Source organism: Seriola lalandi, unplaced genomic scaffold (assembly GCF_002814215.2).
Source record: "Seriola lalandi dorsalis isolate HSWRI2012SDOR001 ecotype SW California unplaced genomic scaffold, Sedor1 jcf7180002054875, whole genome shotgun sequence".
NCBI classification, from domain to species: domain Eukaryota; kingdom Metazoa; phylum Chordata; class Actinopteri; order Carangiformes; family Carangidae; genus Seriola; species Seriola lalandi.
The window spans coordinates 708271-725362 of record NW_019525428.1 but is presented as its reverse complement, the minus strand read 5'-3'; the positions used below and the strand labels follow the sequence as shown (position 1 = coordinate 725362).

Here is a 17092-nt window from a genome sequence, read left to right as displayed (position 1 = left end):
GGATAAACACTGTGATGTTGAATTGAATGGCTGGGTGGGGTGAAGTAGTTATATTATTAACTAGCGTTAATCAAACTAGTCATGATGGTTTTACTTATCTAAGACAGAAATGTTATTAGCAGCATCAAGTTAGTCACTGTGCAAATTTCACCTTTTTGTTACACTGCTAATTTCTATTAGCTGTGTAACCAAGAAGATGGCATTATTATTAAATGTAGCTAAGTTCACAGTCATAGGTTATTACCAGCCTACATGATCAATAACTAGGTCAATACTTTCAGGTTAAAAACAACAACACTTAAAACAACAATGTGTATTCCTGACCATCAGCTGGGCTTTTGCTTGCTAGCTAAGCTAATGGTTTATAACAAACCAATGTTTTGGTAATCATCAGTTTAAAGTGATGCTTTATAGGCCTATTTTTGTGCAAACTATACTGTATCAATCAGATGAAAGAAACTAATTGGTGTAATTATATTTGCAGTAACATTACTTCATGATGAAAGAAGCAACAATGGCAGGAAACCTGATTCAAACAGAAGTAAACAAGAGGGCAGTGAACAACCAAAGCCCTGTACAGACAACATCCCAAGAGGTAAGTAGTAGTAGCTGCTAATAGCCCCCTGATGTCCTGTGGAAAAGTCTAGTAAAGTATATATGTGAAAAAATATTACACTTTGTAATCCACATACATCCAAATGTTATTTTTCTTTCAGTAAGATGACAATGATCATGTTTTTTTTAAAGTAAAAAGAAAACCAAAGTCCAACAAAACAATAAATGGTCAAAGTAGTGTTTGTGTTGGAAATGCATTTTTATTATTGAGATTTTGACTTCAGATAGGTAGATATAAATCATTTTTTAGTACAGCCAGTCTTTTCCCCCATTGAAATAGATTGAACAAACACCTGCAAAAGAAAAATCTCCACCTAAAAAGAAAAAACCGCCTTGCAAACCATCCACTTTGAAGTCAGGAGATTTATTTGACGCTACAGCTGCAGGTATGTGCACCGTCATACTGCCAGTTACACAAATTATTGTTGCAATGGAGAATTACATTCTAGCCTACAGAGAAATATAACACTGTTAGGTTGTGTTTATGCATACTTTTTCATACGTCTTATTTACACCTGAACTAATGAGAGAAGCAACAAACAAGCTGCTTTCAGGCTGCTAGCCACATGAGCAACAGGTCACAGGAAGTTAGAACGAAGGTACCCATAAACTCAAGAGGTGTGAAACAAGAACAGAATATGTGGCAAGTGTCATGAATGTGGTCGTCTTGTAAACACATGCTGTGAAATGACCAAGACACATTGTGGCTGATGTATGTTTGCTTTTCTTTGCTCCTCTGATTGAAATATTCAGAATCACACAGTCCAGGTTTGTCCTGGTTCTGCACCTTTGAACTGCTGCTCAGTGGCCACGCCTAGTTTTTGGTAGAATATTGAAAAAAAAAGTATAATGGACAAATAATGTAGTCAAACAAAATGGGAATTCATTCTGAGTGTCGAGCTAGGATGTTTTCACCATTGAATGAAATATGATATGCTTTCTGTCACAGGTGGCAGCAGAGAGGTCAGCATGCTGCTTTCAAAACTTGCTGCAGTGGTAAGGTAGGTCGTATTTAAACAACTACATTTAAGTGACTTTAAGTTGTATACTTGCTTAATCTACTTTTGATTATCAATTATGCTTAAAAACTTGAAAAAATATTCCCCAAAAATGTTGAGGTTAGGTGCTAGTTCATCATATTTAGACATCAAGTAAAGGGGGAGAAATCAGATCACTAATAAATCAAAACCAAATGGCTATTTTAAAATCTATGCAGTAAATAAATTTTGGCTTTTTGCTGAAGAGAGGAAACTGTGATGAAAACTCAGGAACTCAATTCTAATGACTTCACTGATCCCCTCATTAGTCACATTTCTTACTGATGACTACTTTGAAATGAATGCCAACAAAGTAAACAAAATGTTTGCAGGTTTGCAGACTTGAACACATGAATATTGCAATTCTACACATAGTTAAGTCGCTCGTTCTCATCAGTAAAACTACCCACCAGCTCAGTAACAATAGTCTTCAGGTGTGAGCACTTATTCTTCTAAAATACACAGTTTTCATTGAAGAAGCATGTGCTTGGTTTTTTAGCTATTATACTGTATCTTCATTTTTGCACAACTGTATTATCAGTATTAATGGTTTGTTTCAGTGAGAGAGCTGAAGCTGATACGGCACAGATGAAAGAGCTGGAGGGCATTTTGACAGAAGCTCGAAACCTGGAGTCCTTCCTGAAAGAGAAGAAAAAGCACCTGAAGCAAACGTTAGCTCTGATTTCTGATAAACTTCTGGGTTAAACTGTCGCCAACATGATGAAACATGTCACAGTCCATTTTACTCAGGAATTGTTTTCTGTTGTCAACAGTTTTGTGTACACGTGCTCTCTGCAGTTCATGTGTTAGTCATATTAAGTAATACGTGCCACGCTTTATATACTATATACTAATATATGTTTACTGTTATAAACTTGCTGAGTTATGAGTTTGAGTAAGAACTCATTTAGAATAGGATTGTATTTATTCCTCCTCAAATCTCAACACACTCAATGCCATTATTTTTTAAAGAATACTTAAAGTTCAGTGTTCACCAGTGTATGCATAATTGTTAATAATTAAAGTGCCTATCAAGTAAAAGTATTTTTATGCCACCATCATTTGGTAACTGATATAAAAGGTTAACACGCACACACCAAATAGAAAACACAAATGGCAACTATGAAAGAACAGAAGCTGCACAGACCGAGATCCATGACTAAAACAATTTTGGAGAAACCTTTGTTGCACTTCAGTGTTTCCATGAGTTCTCTGCTCTCAATATATTCATTTTCAGTAGGTGGCCAGCAGAGAGTGCTATTGAGCCACGTTCCAGGTTGCCTCAGCCTCAATAATTGAAATTAAGAAGTACTTAAAAATATCTAGAAGACGTAAGCTCATGATGCTGTGAAGTTAAGGTTTGTTCTGTAAATATTTTAGTATGATATCAGTGTCTGCCAAACATTTGATAAGTGTTTGTGTTACATGAACTGAGCTAATGGAAACATTATTACAAGGAGGAGATTAATGCACATATGATGTTAAAGTGGAGATTTTTATTCAGAGGATATTTAGGGTTTTATTCATGTATTAGGAAATGCACATTTTCTTTAATCCATGCATTATTAATTCATTATATCAACATAGCTCACTCCAACATGTGGGTCAAGTCTCCCATCAGTTTCTGGTTCTTACAAAATAGTATTTATAGACTAGCAGGAATGCATATAAAAAAACAATACTTTTTTTTTTTTGTATTTTTATTTCTGAATATTTTTATATTTCTTTTTTTTTGTCTTAAACTCTAAATGCACTTGAAAACAATGGTTTAAATGGTTGAAAATATAGAAAAAAAGCAACTTATTTACAACAATATTTCTAACACACTGGAAATTTTTCTTTTTCTTGATAACAATCCAAGAAAACTATACATTCATATCGGTGCAGAGAGACCTCTAAAACTGCATGTATGAAGACACAAACAAAAGATAGTATTTACATTATAGAACATCTGCCACGACCTCTGTTTATTCATGTGAGGTCCCAGTTGGGTTCGTCCTCACACGTCTATGCTGTGGCGTTGAATGTCCCGTGGAAACCGTAGGGGATGTTGACAGGCACCGCAGCCCGGCCCAGCTCCTCGAACGTCTTGGCATCTAAAACCAGAAGGAATGTGCTCTTGTCCTGGAAATAGTGAAGACAAGAGGCAAAGAATTACTCACTGTTTTAAGATTTCCACATTCCAGTTATCAGCTGTTTGCATTTCAAAATTAAATTTTACACACTTGATATATTCAAGTGTATTCAAAATGAGCTTCTGTAAATATAGAAATATTTCTCCTTGGTTCTGGTACAGTATAGTTTCCCCAAATCCTACATTGTCCTCCCAGCTCACTGCACAGAGAGCTGGGAGGAAATTAATTAACAAAATAATGATGTGTGACCGTGGATTTCCTTTCCCTGAGGTACAGACAAACAATCCCCCTTGTCCAAAATCTTTGACTGAACCCGACCGACCTTATTTGGAGTGATGACAACAGACAAGACGACACCATCGTCCTCCTCTGTGGCATTAGGGGCGGGTACGAAGACTGGTTCAGAGGGATAAAGACCGGGTTGTTCCCACACCTGTGAGAAAATAGCGACTCATGAGTCTTACAGTTTGGCTTCAAATTTGATTGATTGATTGATTTTGCTGTTCTGTAACAGCTGGAAACATCTGCGGGACTCACCTTCATGTGTTTCCCCTGGAGGTCCATCTTGATCAGCGTGTCTCCTACGAGGTGTCTGAAGCCACAGCCGTAGAAGTAGCGGTAGGGGCGGGTGTTGTACTTGCCGTAATTGATCTGAGGGAACTCCAGACCACCGTATTGATGAAGATCCTCTCTGTGGAGGTCCTCATGGGTACAGAACACCTGCAACGAGAGAAAAATGAGAGAAAAAGCAACGTGAGGTAATGAGACCTGGGGAAAACTGGCAGTCAGAGTAACTACAGTTTGTTTTACACCAAGAAAGGCGTAATGATACAACAAACATACTTCCTTTTAGATGACAAAGTGGTGGTGAGAAACTTCCATTGGCTGCTTCACAATAAAAACCACCTGATACATCACTGGTGTAACACTAAATGTGAAACAGCAGAACTTTCTGTTTGTGTTAGCAATAAATTAATAACAACCCTGAACCACAAAGCTGGTATCAGTCAGATAAAATCATGCTGATTCCTGTGAATCCCTCGTGCAGGAACGCAAAGTGAATGTGACATGGGATGGCAGCAATCAAATCTTCTGTAATAATCATTTATACTGGAGAGATAATTGTTGAATATAAATACATAGAATGTATATTACAAAAAGAAAATGCTGACCATAAATAGTATCAAAAATGGGTTTGATTTTCATGACATCAAAATCCATTTTGTGGTAAAATTAAATTAAACCTTAAAAAAAAATCATTAAAATAACATCCCAAGTTTAAGAAGAAGTGTATAGTTTCTAAATTATATCATTATGGCATTTAATGAATTAGTGCCAAACAGCAGCAAACAGAGACAATCCTGTGTGAAATACTGTGAGGTAGTGTATGTGCAATTTCATACTCATTAATAGTATGAGTATGAAACAAGTGAGGAACTATACAACACAGTATATGTATTCAAAAGTATGTGGTGATGTGGAAAGCATGAACATGTCTGTACAAGGCCAATGCTTCAAATTTAATTGATCATAGCAGAAGTTATCTCAGGAAACCTTTCATAAAGAGCAGGTCTAGACTGTACGTAGGTCAGAAACTGCGTATCCCTTCTCTAAGTGGTAAGTGGTACTATTTTATCAGCCAAAGTTACTTAATGTTCATCCGTGCTATTAGCAAGAGCCGGCATCAATTTTCTTTTTTTTTTACTACACACCTGACTTCCACAGTTTCCTGTGTGTTGCATGCTTGTAGATCATGTTGGCAGTTTACCTTGTTCTTGGAAATTCTCACAGAAGTGGCTGTGCTGTTGGGCCCGTTCAGGTTCTGGTTATAGGGTGTATCGTTGTCCACGTTGAGAGGCAGAACGAAACGCCTGGGGAACACTCTACACAAGGTGTTATACACCTGACGAGGAAATATGAAGCTTTTTAGCAAACCAGCAAACGTTCGACTGAACAGAAAGCACCTACTGCATCAGGAAAAGTCATGGAAGGTACACCTTGTCAGGTAGTGACTTTTAACTTGCTTACCTCATCAAGTGCTTCTCCGGACTTGCGCAGGTTCTGGACGTTGTAGTTAGCGATCGCCTGTCCATCATCTGAAGCGCACATATCTAAGATCAAGAAGCCGTCTTCCTCGTAAGCGTTGATCTGGTGGAAGGTTGACAGTGGCTGGGCGAAATACTTGATGGAGCTCAACTGAAACACAAGATTGAACAGGGGAATGAAAGCAACCCACGTTTGTTTTATATACATTACAAACCTAGTGAACAGACTGTATTTACGAGGACTCGGGGTCCGGGTTAGAGCTTTACCTTCCCAGTCTGCTTGTGGATCAAGTGGAAGATCGTGTTGAGTTTTGGGTCCCAGAAAAAGCCGTCGCTGATGCTCTTTCCTCTCAGCTTTCCTGTCACAATCTTCAACAGGTCCATTTTGATGGGCTGCTCAATGAACACCACGTAGTTCTCAGACATTGCTGTGATGGATTGAGAAGATCATATTAGTATCTATTCAAAGTTCTGAACGAGAGTTGAGGTATTAGATATAAAATACCTTTTGATTGAGTAATCATTTCAGTCTTTTATCAAGCAAAAATAGTGAAGAAATGCCTCAATTTCTCAGGTTCCAGCTCCTCTTGCTGCTTCTCTTTTGCATATATCATAGTAAACTGAATATCATTAGGTTGCGGACTATTGATCAGACATTTGAAGATGGCACCTTGCCCTCCGGAGAGCTGCGATAGCAATAGATTCACTATTTTCTTGACATTTCACAGGTGAAATTCGGGGATTGTTATGCCAACCAGTTACGACTAAATGTTTAATATTTGAAACTGAATTTATTAATGTGAATCGGTCACATCTATCCGGCATCTTAATAAGCTTAGTAAATTTACACATGAACAGCGAATCTTGCTCATATGAATGGATGTATAGTCAAGGCTAAAGGGTCAAAGCAGCGAGGGCTTTGGTTTGAGCACCAGAACCTTTTACTCACCAAAGCTGTGGTAATAGGAGGGTTTGGTCTTGTCCACCGAGGGAATGGAGCACAGCACTGTGACTCCCTCCAGGGTTTCTTCTGCTGTTTTCTTGGTGGAAGGCACTCGGATGATGTTGTAGTACGCTCCTGTCAGCACAGATACGGTTAGTTTCTTGCTAAAGGTCATCAGAGTGACCCTTACTCTTCAGGTTCCCATGAAGCTGTGTGAACAAACGGAGTTGATGCTTCTAAAATACCTTTCGAGGTGTAGGAGTTCCCCATGTTGTACGTTGTTCCATCAGGCTCGGTGTGAGGGTGCGCAGTGGCTCCATTGACAGCAATGAATTTGCTCCAGTCCACCTTACAGGAACAAATACATGAGTGCAAAGATAGATCTAGACTTTGTTTAACAATTTATTTTCTCTTTCTTTGACTGATCCAGCAGCTGAGTGATACTGTGCTCATTTATAGACCTTACTGGTCTTGTGCAAAGCAGCAGACCAATAAAACAAGCTATGAAGCTATGCTTCTGAAGAAATATCAACTACAAACTCACGCTGTACAACTACATTCAACATCGTGTTACCTTTTTGGTCGTCTCCAGTGTCTCAGGGTCCACCTTGTGCATGACATTGGTCTCCGTGCTGACATAATAATCACCTTTGTAGGTCACAAAGCTCACATTGGCATTATCTGTGGGCTCTAGAGAGGAGGGAGATGTTGCCAAAGTTAATAGCTTTTCATGCCTCTGAATATGTGGAAGTAAACTGTAAACTGTCTCTTATTAACTGCGTTAAAAGATTCGTCACGATAAGAGACTCACTCGGAAGTTCAAATCTTGACAGGAAGCGCTGGAAGAAGTTTTTACAGGGGTCCGGCATGGTGATGGTCCCAAACTCACACACTGCAATGCGGTTGTGCTCCTTGTTGGCTTGGTAACTGTCACTGGACAGGAAGCGGCTTTTGTAAGTCACCTGACCATTCGATATTTTGAACTGGTGCAGGAGAGCCATACCGTCGAACCAGTGGTTGAACCTGATGAGAGTGGAGGGAAGAGGAGAGAGGAGTCATCTTTGTGCAGCAGATGTATCAAGTCAAGTCAAGACAATTTTTATCCAAATAAGCCCAACATTTCAAATCACAAATGTTCTCAAATGCACTCACTTATGGTTTCCGATCTCGAACTTCCCAGGCCCATTTCTCAAGAAGCTCCCGTCGATCCATTCTGGGATTCTGCCGGTGATGTTGGTGCTGATGGGCTCGGGGGTGTCCTCCACCGAGCTCACAAGCTTCTCAATGGAAGGCAGACCGTGCACATCTGTGAAGTGGTTGATGTGCTTCCTGGACTTGGATTTTTTCAGTTCTACAGAAAAAAAAAGTTAGCAAATGTTCCATGATTTTCTTCACACAAAACAAAGGATGTTATTATCAATTGATTGAATATCTGATGTGAAGTTGAATTGTGCGTAGCTGGTCAGATCTTTACCTGCTGTATTGTTCTGTTGATGAGTGATGGTATCCATGGCTGTAGCTTTATCTCTTGAGTATGTAGCAGTGTCGAAGGCCTGCACACTTGTCCTGTGGTGCTGCTGTTTCTCCAAGACTTTATATTGTCCTCCTGGTTGTCACACCCCCTTGAAACAGTCAGATAATTAGGCAAGCACACAGCGATTTCATTCTTATGTAAGCCTTCACAAAACAGAAGTACTCTGTGATCACAAGATAATGGTAACTTATTCATTGATAATCACTTGATCTTACTGACAAGTACCAAAATCACCGTGGCAGCATTCATCAGTTTTTGAAAGCAGCTCTTTATTTCACAAAGTCATTACTTCATTTTTTTTTTTAAAGTGTGCATGCAGATGTGTCGGGATGAGGGAAAACAGATGAACTTGGATGAGTAGTTGGGAGGGAGGAAGAAGCACATGCACCATCCGCCTGTTTTTGTTTTTGCAAACTTCTATTTCTGGAATAATTGAAGCATTTGGGGATTTTTTTTTTCTTTGTACTTTTGAATTTATATGGAACACGAGTGAAATCAGTGCCTGATATCTGCTTGTCGCTCAGTACAATTAATCTATCTATATCACCCAGAGAGGTGTACTAAGGGTTTTATGGTTGCACTGGGGGCAGTGAAAGGTGGATCAGCACGAGAGATGCTCTTTGTGTTTCCTCACAAAGGTTGCAGAAGTGCAGGTCAGATTCCTGCAGAATCTAAATTGCTCATATAGACAAGAGGGTTATTACTCAACTAAGGAGTCAGGAGTTCATGGGGGAATCGTGTCTTTGATCAATCAAAAGATATTTCATACATTTTCACTGGGGAAAAAAAGTGAAGTAGGTCTGAAATCTTTACTACTTCATATATTCAATATGGCTGTCTTGACAAGTTGACAGCTCCAACTGTTGAAAAGTGGATCAGAATGGGTTTACAAGCCAGTTCATGTTCAATATTTTCCCTTCATGTTTTTTACTTAACAGGACAGAACCTCCTCCAAGCTGGAAGCACATGCATCATAGAGCTTTATCAGCTCCCACTTTGCGTTATCTATATGAACGCCAATGAACATTGTATAGTATAGGTGAAACTAAGGGCAGGTGATTGTGCGGCAGTACAGTAATATATAACATTAACCTTCAGGAAAAAGAGAAATAGCACAGACACTGTATCACACAGCAAACACCATCAACAATCAGACAGTTAATCTCATTATTGAATTCATCTGAAGGGGTTTGGACCAAGTTTGGCTGAATAATTTCAAAGCAACAATAAATAACATACAACATAATGTATGTGAACTTTATACTCCTCTACTGATAGCGGATGAATTTTAGCACAGCTACATAAGAGTGGTAGTAATTTCTAGGATTCATCGAGAGCTAAAAAACACTCACATCACACAATCTGTCTGTGAAAGTTCTCATTCGTCCAGGTCATTGTTATCTCTTTTTTCGAATTAAATCGAAGGCAACTGGACTTGTATTTGTCTGTGGAAGACGTTTCGCCTCTTATCCAAGCGGCTTCATCAGTTCTTATGTATTGGTCTCTCTAGTCCGCACTAGTCTGAGAAAGAGACATCACACAATCCTCTAAATGAGTTGCTTTGTCGATAGAAGTTCAGGAGAACACCTTCAAGTTTAAGATTATTTATTAGTTTCAACCATAAAAATACAGCTAAATAAAATGGACGCTTATGGTGCCCATCTGGAAATATCATTATAGGATGAGTTTTGGCCTTTAGAATTAATCACATTTTCACATTATAGACAATTATAGATAAAATAGATGCCATCAGATTAGTCTCCAACTTTTTCATTGTTTCCGGTCTTTATGCTAAGCTAAGTTGTAGCTTGTAATATGTTATGTGATGACCCTGATGTAGGTCTACAAAAGTGCTGCTGGAGTTTTGACCTCTTTAGACTTTTTCTTCTCTCCACCCACCTTGTGTATGTAGATAGGGGAAGTTGTGCCAGAACCTGCTTTACTTCTCATGGTATCAGTCTTCTCACCTTAATCTCCACAATTGTGCAAGTGAGCATTTTCCCAAAAGATGTCGAACTATCGCCTTGCAAAACATTTATTAGTTTTATTTAATCTTGTTTCTGAACTGATGAAGTCAACTTTCCAACGTTGAATCAGTACATATCATTGCAACCTCAGTTCCCTCTCAAGATAGGTAAAGTATCTGAATGAGGAAACATCAGTGTAACTTCCCCATGTTTGTGCCTTGGCCTAGTTTCAGATCCTATAACTTGAATATAAATAGTGAATTCATTTTACCGTCCCTACATCTAGGAAATTCCCACAAGAACAACTTGTGCCCAACAGCAGTCTCATCACTGAATATAGATTGAACGCAATTAGTAAAGCATATTTGAAGCTGTTGTGTGTCACTGCTTGAAAATCACCTCAATAACCTTGTAAATGCTTTTTTTTCTGCTTGTTTGATAAGGATGAGGAAATGTGTAATATAGAGGGATCAGAAGAACAACTGGAAGATCATTCACAGACATATTTGTGTTTTAGTCAGATCTCTGCACATGGTAAACAGATGGAAGGAGGAAGTTGTGTTTCCTCAAGTGCATAGCAGCAGTTTTATTTTTTAACACTTGATTTACGAATATAATAATAATAATAATAATAATGATTATAATGAACTTTTTTGTGCAGCACTTTTCAAAAAACAAGTTTACAAAGTGCTTCACAGACATAAAAAAACAAAAACAAAAACAAAAAAAGCTATTTTGTTCTTTTCTATGATACATTTAGGACATTACCTCAAAATACCCACTGTAGCATGATGGGGAACAAAGAGCAGCCTGTGTCTGTCGACTGGAGCTGAAGAATGACAGCTGATGGAAACATGCAGCAAAAAAAATAGCTGAAACCACAGCACCAACACCAACAATCAGCTCCTTGTTGGTTAATAATAACCCAGGATCCATATTGCTGCACAATATTGTCACAGAAGGTTTTTCAGAGTCCACGACTTGTTTAGAAAACACTGAAGCACAAGACTTAAATCAAAATTACTTATGGACCTGGGGTATGTACAGTAATATATGTGCATCTATTGAATTTCCAAAAACGACATATATGTAAATATAATATAAAAGGACATATGGAAAAATTATATATGAAACCTGTTAGAAATTGGAATAATGTCATATATTGACATACATGTCTAGCCCATACAAATATTTATGTTTAGGTACGTATTCTTATATGTTACATAGATACATATCCTTCCCAAAGCCTGTCAATATATATGGATATTATATACAATAGGGTCATTAAAATATACATTGAATTGGGGCACCAGTCCTCTGGGAGGACAGCAGTGAATTATTTCATTAATAAATTTATCAATCTCATATCAGAAGCCATGACTTCTTGATTCAGTGGATCTCCAGTCTCTACGTCAAAAGAAGACAACAGGACAACAACTGGGTGTAAATAAAGGAGTTTATAAACTAAACTATGATCTGCAGAGTAAATGCAACATGTAATAATCATAAAGATGAAAACCATAATGAAATGAGCGGTGTGATGAGTTGGCAATGGTGGGAGAGAATATGTTATGGCTATACAGCTAATGATACTGCGTCTACGAATGAGATTTGATGATTAAATATTACTATATTTCGACATCAACCCAGTCATGAGCAGAGTGTTCAGCTGGTCACTGCTCAGGGTCGGACTGTGGGTTGTAGTTTATGATTCTTATCTAAAGACGGACAGAGGAAGGGAGGTTGGTGTGTGTGTGTGTGTGTGTGTGTGTGTGTGTGTGTGTTCATGCATGGCACAGAGAGGCCAGGATTCACAGGATTCACACCTTAGTGATAATCAGTCCTTTTGGTGTTACTTGTCCTCTATAAGAAACAATCAAATATCATTAGACAGAGTCTTAGTGTTAGAAACTGGAGCTGACCTTTGACCCTCAGCCTCGTTGTGTATCTCTCTGTCATGATAAAAGCACGGTCTGTTTGTGAGAGAAGGGTCCTTCGTCTCTGTTTCCTGTCATTTTGACAGTTTGAAGTTGGGAAGAGTCACAAAGTGTGAGTTGTGGCTCCGTAACTCTGCATGTCCTTACAGTGAACTTCTTTAATGGCTTGTGTCATTACAATATATAGAATTTTATATGTATGTTGTTTTAATAATCTTGCATATATAAATTAAATAAATATCATTAACATATATGGTCTTATACCATATAAAAATTCATAATATAGATATTATCATATATGTACACTTCATATCTTTCATATGTCACTTATATCTTCATATATATCCAGAGGATGTATATATGTGATACTAATATAGGTGACATATATGGCAACATCACTTTTGATATAGGGACATATAACTTATTTTATTTTTATTTTATTATTTTTCTATTTTTTTTTTTACATTTAATTGTGTTTTTTGATAAATGATATAATTAATAAATATTTTGTTTGACTTCATATGTATTTGTTCACTTACTTGTGAACCCCTAAACTCAGGGCACTATATGTTAAAAGGACAATATCTCCCATACAGTTCTTTCTTTATTAATGTAAGCTTACTTAAATTAAAGCTGAGACTCGGGTCTTTCATGTAGTATTCAGAATTTAATTTCAAACTGAATGTGCTGAGAAACACTTACTTACAGCTTATCTCTGAACTTGTTTCTTTCTTTAAGTTTAAAAATGTTGAGGTCAACCAAATCCATGTAAATAATGTAATGAACACCATCACCATCATTATTATTAGATTAAAATGTTTTTTTGACGAGTCATTACACGCTGCTTCACAGACAATTAATCCATCCTCTTATATAAAGTGTTCAGTTATTGGCGCAGACGAGCGAAGCAGGAAATAGAGGGAAAGGCCAGCCACTGTTGCCCCAGTACATTGCATCCCAGAAATAGCAGCTCTGTGGCGAGGAGCGCTCTGGGCAAAGTGCTTCACAAAGGTTTACTCACACAGACACCAGGGAAGCTGGAGCCATGTTTCCGTAACGGATCTGTAGCTTGCAGACACATAATGTCATTATTTCTGGTTAAAGAAAAACGTGGACGAGTACTGTTTGGTTTAGTTATTGTTTATTGCTGCAGTTCTGTGATAAACATGTTAATACATGTGTATTTACACTGTTGCACATTAATTTGGAATCATTTTGTTTTCAGACACAATCCTCTGTTTATTCCTATTTAAATGCATCAGTAATCACTTTGGAAGAGTGACTACTAAAGTTTTGAGAAGATAAACACTTTATCTGTCACGATTAAATCACATTGTCACAATCATTTCATGAAAGAGGTAAAACATATTTTATTCCAGCTTTATGGGCAACAGCGTATGTCATTTATATTGTGGATGTTGGATGTAATTATTGAAGAATACATACTTGGTTCGCTCTCCTTGTATTTTATTGCAGAGTTGTAAAAGAATAAAAGGATGTCTAACTGTCAGTGTGAATTATTTTGTTACCCTGATAATCATGTTACAGTAGCTCAATGAGCTCTTACTCTGACACTTGGAAACTTCAGTACAGCCTCGTTAAAAATACATACATACGATTTCTCTATTCTATCTATTAAAAGTATTGTAATGGTATTAAAATCCTTACAGTATTTACAGATCCAGCAGATACGGAGCAACATTACCGTTCATTCAGAGTTCAGTTTCTGGCCACTTAACAAATCAAGAACCAATGTTTATTCTCCTTAAAGCTCTGTTTTGGCTTTGCAGCAGTTAGATGCTCCACTGTGTTTACATCTAATCACTAAAAGTGTTCTTACACCGTGAGTAGTCGCTGCCGTCCAACAATGACGAAACACCACACTTGCACATAGCTGCTTTACGGCAGGATGCAGCCTCATAACGGCTTGACAGTATAAGCTGTTCATATGTGCAACATAAACATTTGTGCAACCCAACCCAGTGCCGAGTCACCACACTATATATGACCTCTTGACTTTTCAGTGAGTGGATTTATGGTTTTTTATCTCTTATGACTGAAGTCAGACAGAGTTTAACCACTGTTTGACAACCCTTTAGAGATTACAATGTTTTATTATAAGAATGTCTTGTCTCTGAACTTTAGTGATAAAGTGATATTTCCTTCATTGGTCCAATGTCAATCTTATGTAAACGCTAAGGGTTTAGGTCTGTGTTTCCTAAATGTGCTGATCCAGTACTTGGTCATGCCACACCCAATCCAGAGGACTGATCCATCGAAGCCATTCATGAAGGCAGATTCTCCATCGTCCCACGTGTAGCAATTAGTGCCAGCGATAGTGGGAAAGATTTACTGGTGTTTCAGTTGTAGAGATTATTACTAACAGGAAGGCTCCAGTCCTTAGGATAGTTGCAAAAAATCCAGTTAGGAAGCTTGATTTCTGAGTGATATGTGTATTTCCACTAGAGAAATAAAGCGTTTGACGTGACCTGATGGCCGAGTGGTTTGTATTTTCTGTCTATTGTCATTTTCCTGTCAAATTCAGGTGTAAAATCGCAGAGGGTGCGTCCTGACACATCATCAAGTTTGTGGATGATCCTGTCATTTGTGTCTTTGCTCAGTGATGAAGACTTTGACCCTGGTCCAGTGGTGGATGATTTAAATGACTGGTGTGAGTACGAAAGTCTGTAAAATTACAGAAATTATCTGTGAATTAACAGCCAAACTTCTATTTTAAGCATTATGCCAATAATAATGAATTATATTTATTTCCCATTTTTGTAAAGAAAAATTACTGTATTATTTACACAGTATTTTTCAGCTTTTTTAAATTACATACAAATCTATGTAAAATGACTAATTATCTGTAATTGAAAGTGTATCTTATTATTATAAAGGTTAATGTCCATACTAACATTTTAAAGATTTTCTCTGTAATTTCAGGGTAAATCTTATTAGTTTTACATTTATGTGACTTCTACATTCAAACTTTGTAATTCTGGATGCAAATGTAGCAAACTTTTTTTCAGTAACTTGTAATGTTATTGTAGCTGAAGTTAGCATGTGTGCTAACGTTAAACTGTAAAACCACAGTGTAAAACATTTTCTAACACTAAGACTGATGAATAACGGCTCCTGGACTTTCTGCACCTTCCCTCCATCACTTATGGACGGCTGCAACAGCTTCCAGTCGACCTGTCGGACTGATGCACCGTCCTCACTGAGCTGTGAAGTTAGTTGATTGTAAATTGCAAACATTTAAATCATCCATTCATCACATTCTTTTGTACACGTCTCCAGTTGATTGTAAATTGTTGAAATTAATGTAGTTTTAATGTGAAATAAAGTTTTTTATGAAGCTTTGCTGTGTTGATGGTTTTTATGAAGCGTGTCTGGTGTGAATTTTAACAGTAGCAGCAGCGCAGTATAGAAATCACAACACATTGAAGTTTTACTGAATCTGTAATTAATCAAAGACTTTCTATGTTGATTTAATCAACAACAAACATGATAGAAATGTTTAAATGTGTCCGTCCTTCAACAGTGACAACACAGGATCTAGAGACAGATACCAGAGTTTGTGCTTTTCTAATTTGTCTTATGAACTTACCAATTTTAATAACAATGAAAACACTAATTCACCAAAGTGACTGTTAGATTCATCATGAGGCAGATGGTAAATATGAAGAAACATACTCAGTACAATTTAATCACAGAAGGTTTATTTATTAAAAAACCTTTTCAATGACAACAATGAAGTTGTGAATAAAACTAATGAACATGAGCTGTACTACACTGACACCTGCTTCACAATCTGAACTGTCAGTGTTCAGTTCACACTAAAGAGTGTGAGGTGAACACATCCGTCTCTGAGGTCACAGCATCACATCTATGAAGAGTCTGGTTCTGCTCCAGGTTGCAGTTCTGGTGGGTCGGTTCCATCTGTTTCCTACTGAACCGTTTTCATGTTAAACTGGTCGATACTTTCACCTGTGAAGGTGGTGACTGTGCTGGAGCTGAACACATTCTGCTCGTCACATGTTGTTACTGTCATCCATCAACAACAGTAGAAAAGAAGTAAAAGGCAAGAAGCTGAATCTGTGAACACTGAGGTCAGAGAATAATAAACAACTAGAAAACTTCTGGAGAAATGTTTAATGTTCTTGCTGCCTGAACTTCACTCCTCTCGTTTCAATCTGTACAAAGGACGTTACTTTAAGTTTCATTCATGTCGTAGAGACTCGTCCTGACACTGACCTCAGTCACTGCAGATGTCCCTCAAACAGCCTTTAGAAGCCGTCATGACTGGCCATAATAACCTCACTGATGGTTTCAAACACAAATTTGTCCCCACAACCACAGAGAGACATGTACACACACACATGTACACACACACATGTACATGTCCTTACAGAAGCTGATCTGCAACAAAGCTTTACCACTACATCCCCATATAGACGATCGCTTCTAAGATCGAACTTTTTGAGACTCTTGTTTTTTGAAAGTGTCGGTGCTTCTGTGCTTGGCAGTATAAATTGCATAAGGTATTGTACAACAGAGCTAATAATTCCCTTTTACCATGGGAATTTTTTCACCTTTTATCGGCATTTCCTCCAGGTGTCCTGGATGTGGAGAGAATCCAGGTAAGAGACGTCCAAGGTCACGTGGAGATCCTGGATGAGGAGGAGCGTCTCCTCCGCCCCATGTGTCCTCCTCCAACAGTGGAGACTCCACTCCTCCCAGGAGATCCTCTGGATCACCATGGCAACAGTCAGGCCGAGCATCCTGAGCTTCCCCTCCAGCTCGGACCGTTATGCCTCAATGAGACAACAGGCTCCTCCGAGGATCCACCTCGAAGATGCAGCGTCGTCAATCGGGC

General features: G+C 38.0%; 2 protein-coding genes across 2 annotated transcripts; one reads left to right on the top strand and one right to left on the bottom strand.

Annotated features, from left to right (window-relative positions):
- Positions 1 to 499: 499 nt before the first annotated feature.
- Positions 500 to 2651, top strand: tex12 (testis expressed 12). Its single transcript, XM_087179887.1, has 4 exons — positions 500 to 595; positions 896 to 1001; positions 1565 to 1616; positions 2213 to 2651. Exons 1-4 carry the CDS (start codon positions 500 to 502, stop codon positions 2355 to 2357), a joined length of 399 nt encoding a protein of 132 aa, XP_087036013.1. The 3' UTR covers positions 2358 to 2651.
- Positions 2652 to 3128: 477 nt separating this feature from the next.
- bco2b (beta-carotene oxygenase 2b) lies at positions 3129 to 8337 on the bottom strand. Its single transcript, XM_023428426.2, has 12 exons — positions 8250 to 8337; positions 7928 to 8126; positions 7587 to 7798; positions 7350 to 7465; positions 7021 to 7123; positions 6782 to 6910; positions 6100 to 6260; positions 5816 to 5983; positions 5556 to 5690; positions 4325 to 4507; positions 4110 to 4220; positions 3129 to 3776 (listed from the first exon to the last, which is right to left on the bottom strand). The coding sequence occupies exons 1-12, from the start codon at positions 8284 to 8286 to the stop codon at positions 3660 to 3662; spliced, it is 1671 nt and encodes a 556-aa protein (XP_023284194.1). The 5' UTR covers positions 8287 to 8337; the 3' UTR covers positions 3129 to 3659.
- Positions 8338 to 17092: the final 8755 nt, after the last annotated feature.

What these genes read in the sequence shown, in the direction of transcription:
- tex12 (XM_087179887.1), top strand. Translation starts at nt 500, where the DNA reads ATGAAAGAAGCAACAATGGCAGGAAACCTGATTCAAACAGAAGTAAAC. An exon ending in TACAGACAACATCCCAAGAG is followed by an intron (nt 596 to 895) that starts GTAAGTAGTAGT and finishes CCATTGAAATAG; the next exon opens with ATTGAACAAACACCTGCAAA. An exon ending in ATTTGACGCTACAGCTGCAG is followed by an intron (nt 1,002 to 1,564) that starts GTATGTGCACCG and finishes TTTCTGTCACAG; the next exon opens with GTGGCAGCAGAGAGGTCAGC.
- bco2b (XM_023428426.2), bottom strand. Translation starts at nt 8,286, where the DNA reads ATGGATACCATCACTCATCAACAGAACAATACAGCAG. An exon ending in TCAACAGAACAATACAGCAG is followed by an intron (nt 8,127 to 8,249) that starts GTAAAGATCTGA and finishes TTTTTTCTGTAG; the next exon opens with AACTGAAAAAATCCAAGTCC. An exon ending in CCGGAGAAGCACTTGATGAG is followed by an intron (nt 5,691 to 5,815) that starts GTAAGCAAGTTA and finishes TTTCCTCGTCAG; the next exon opens with GTGTATAACACCTTGTGTAG.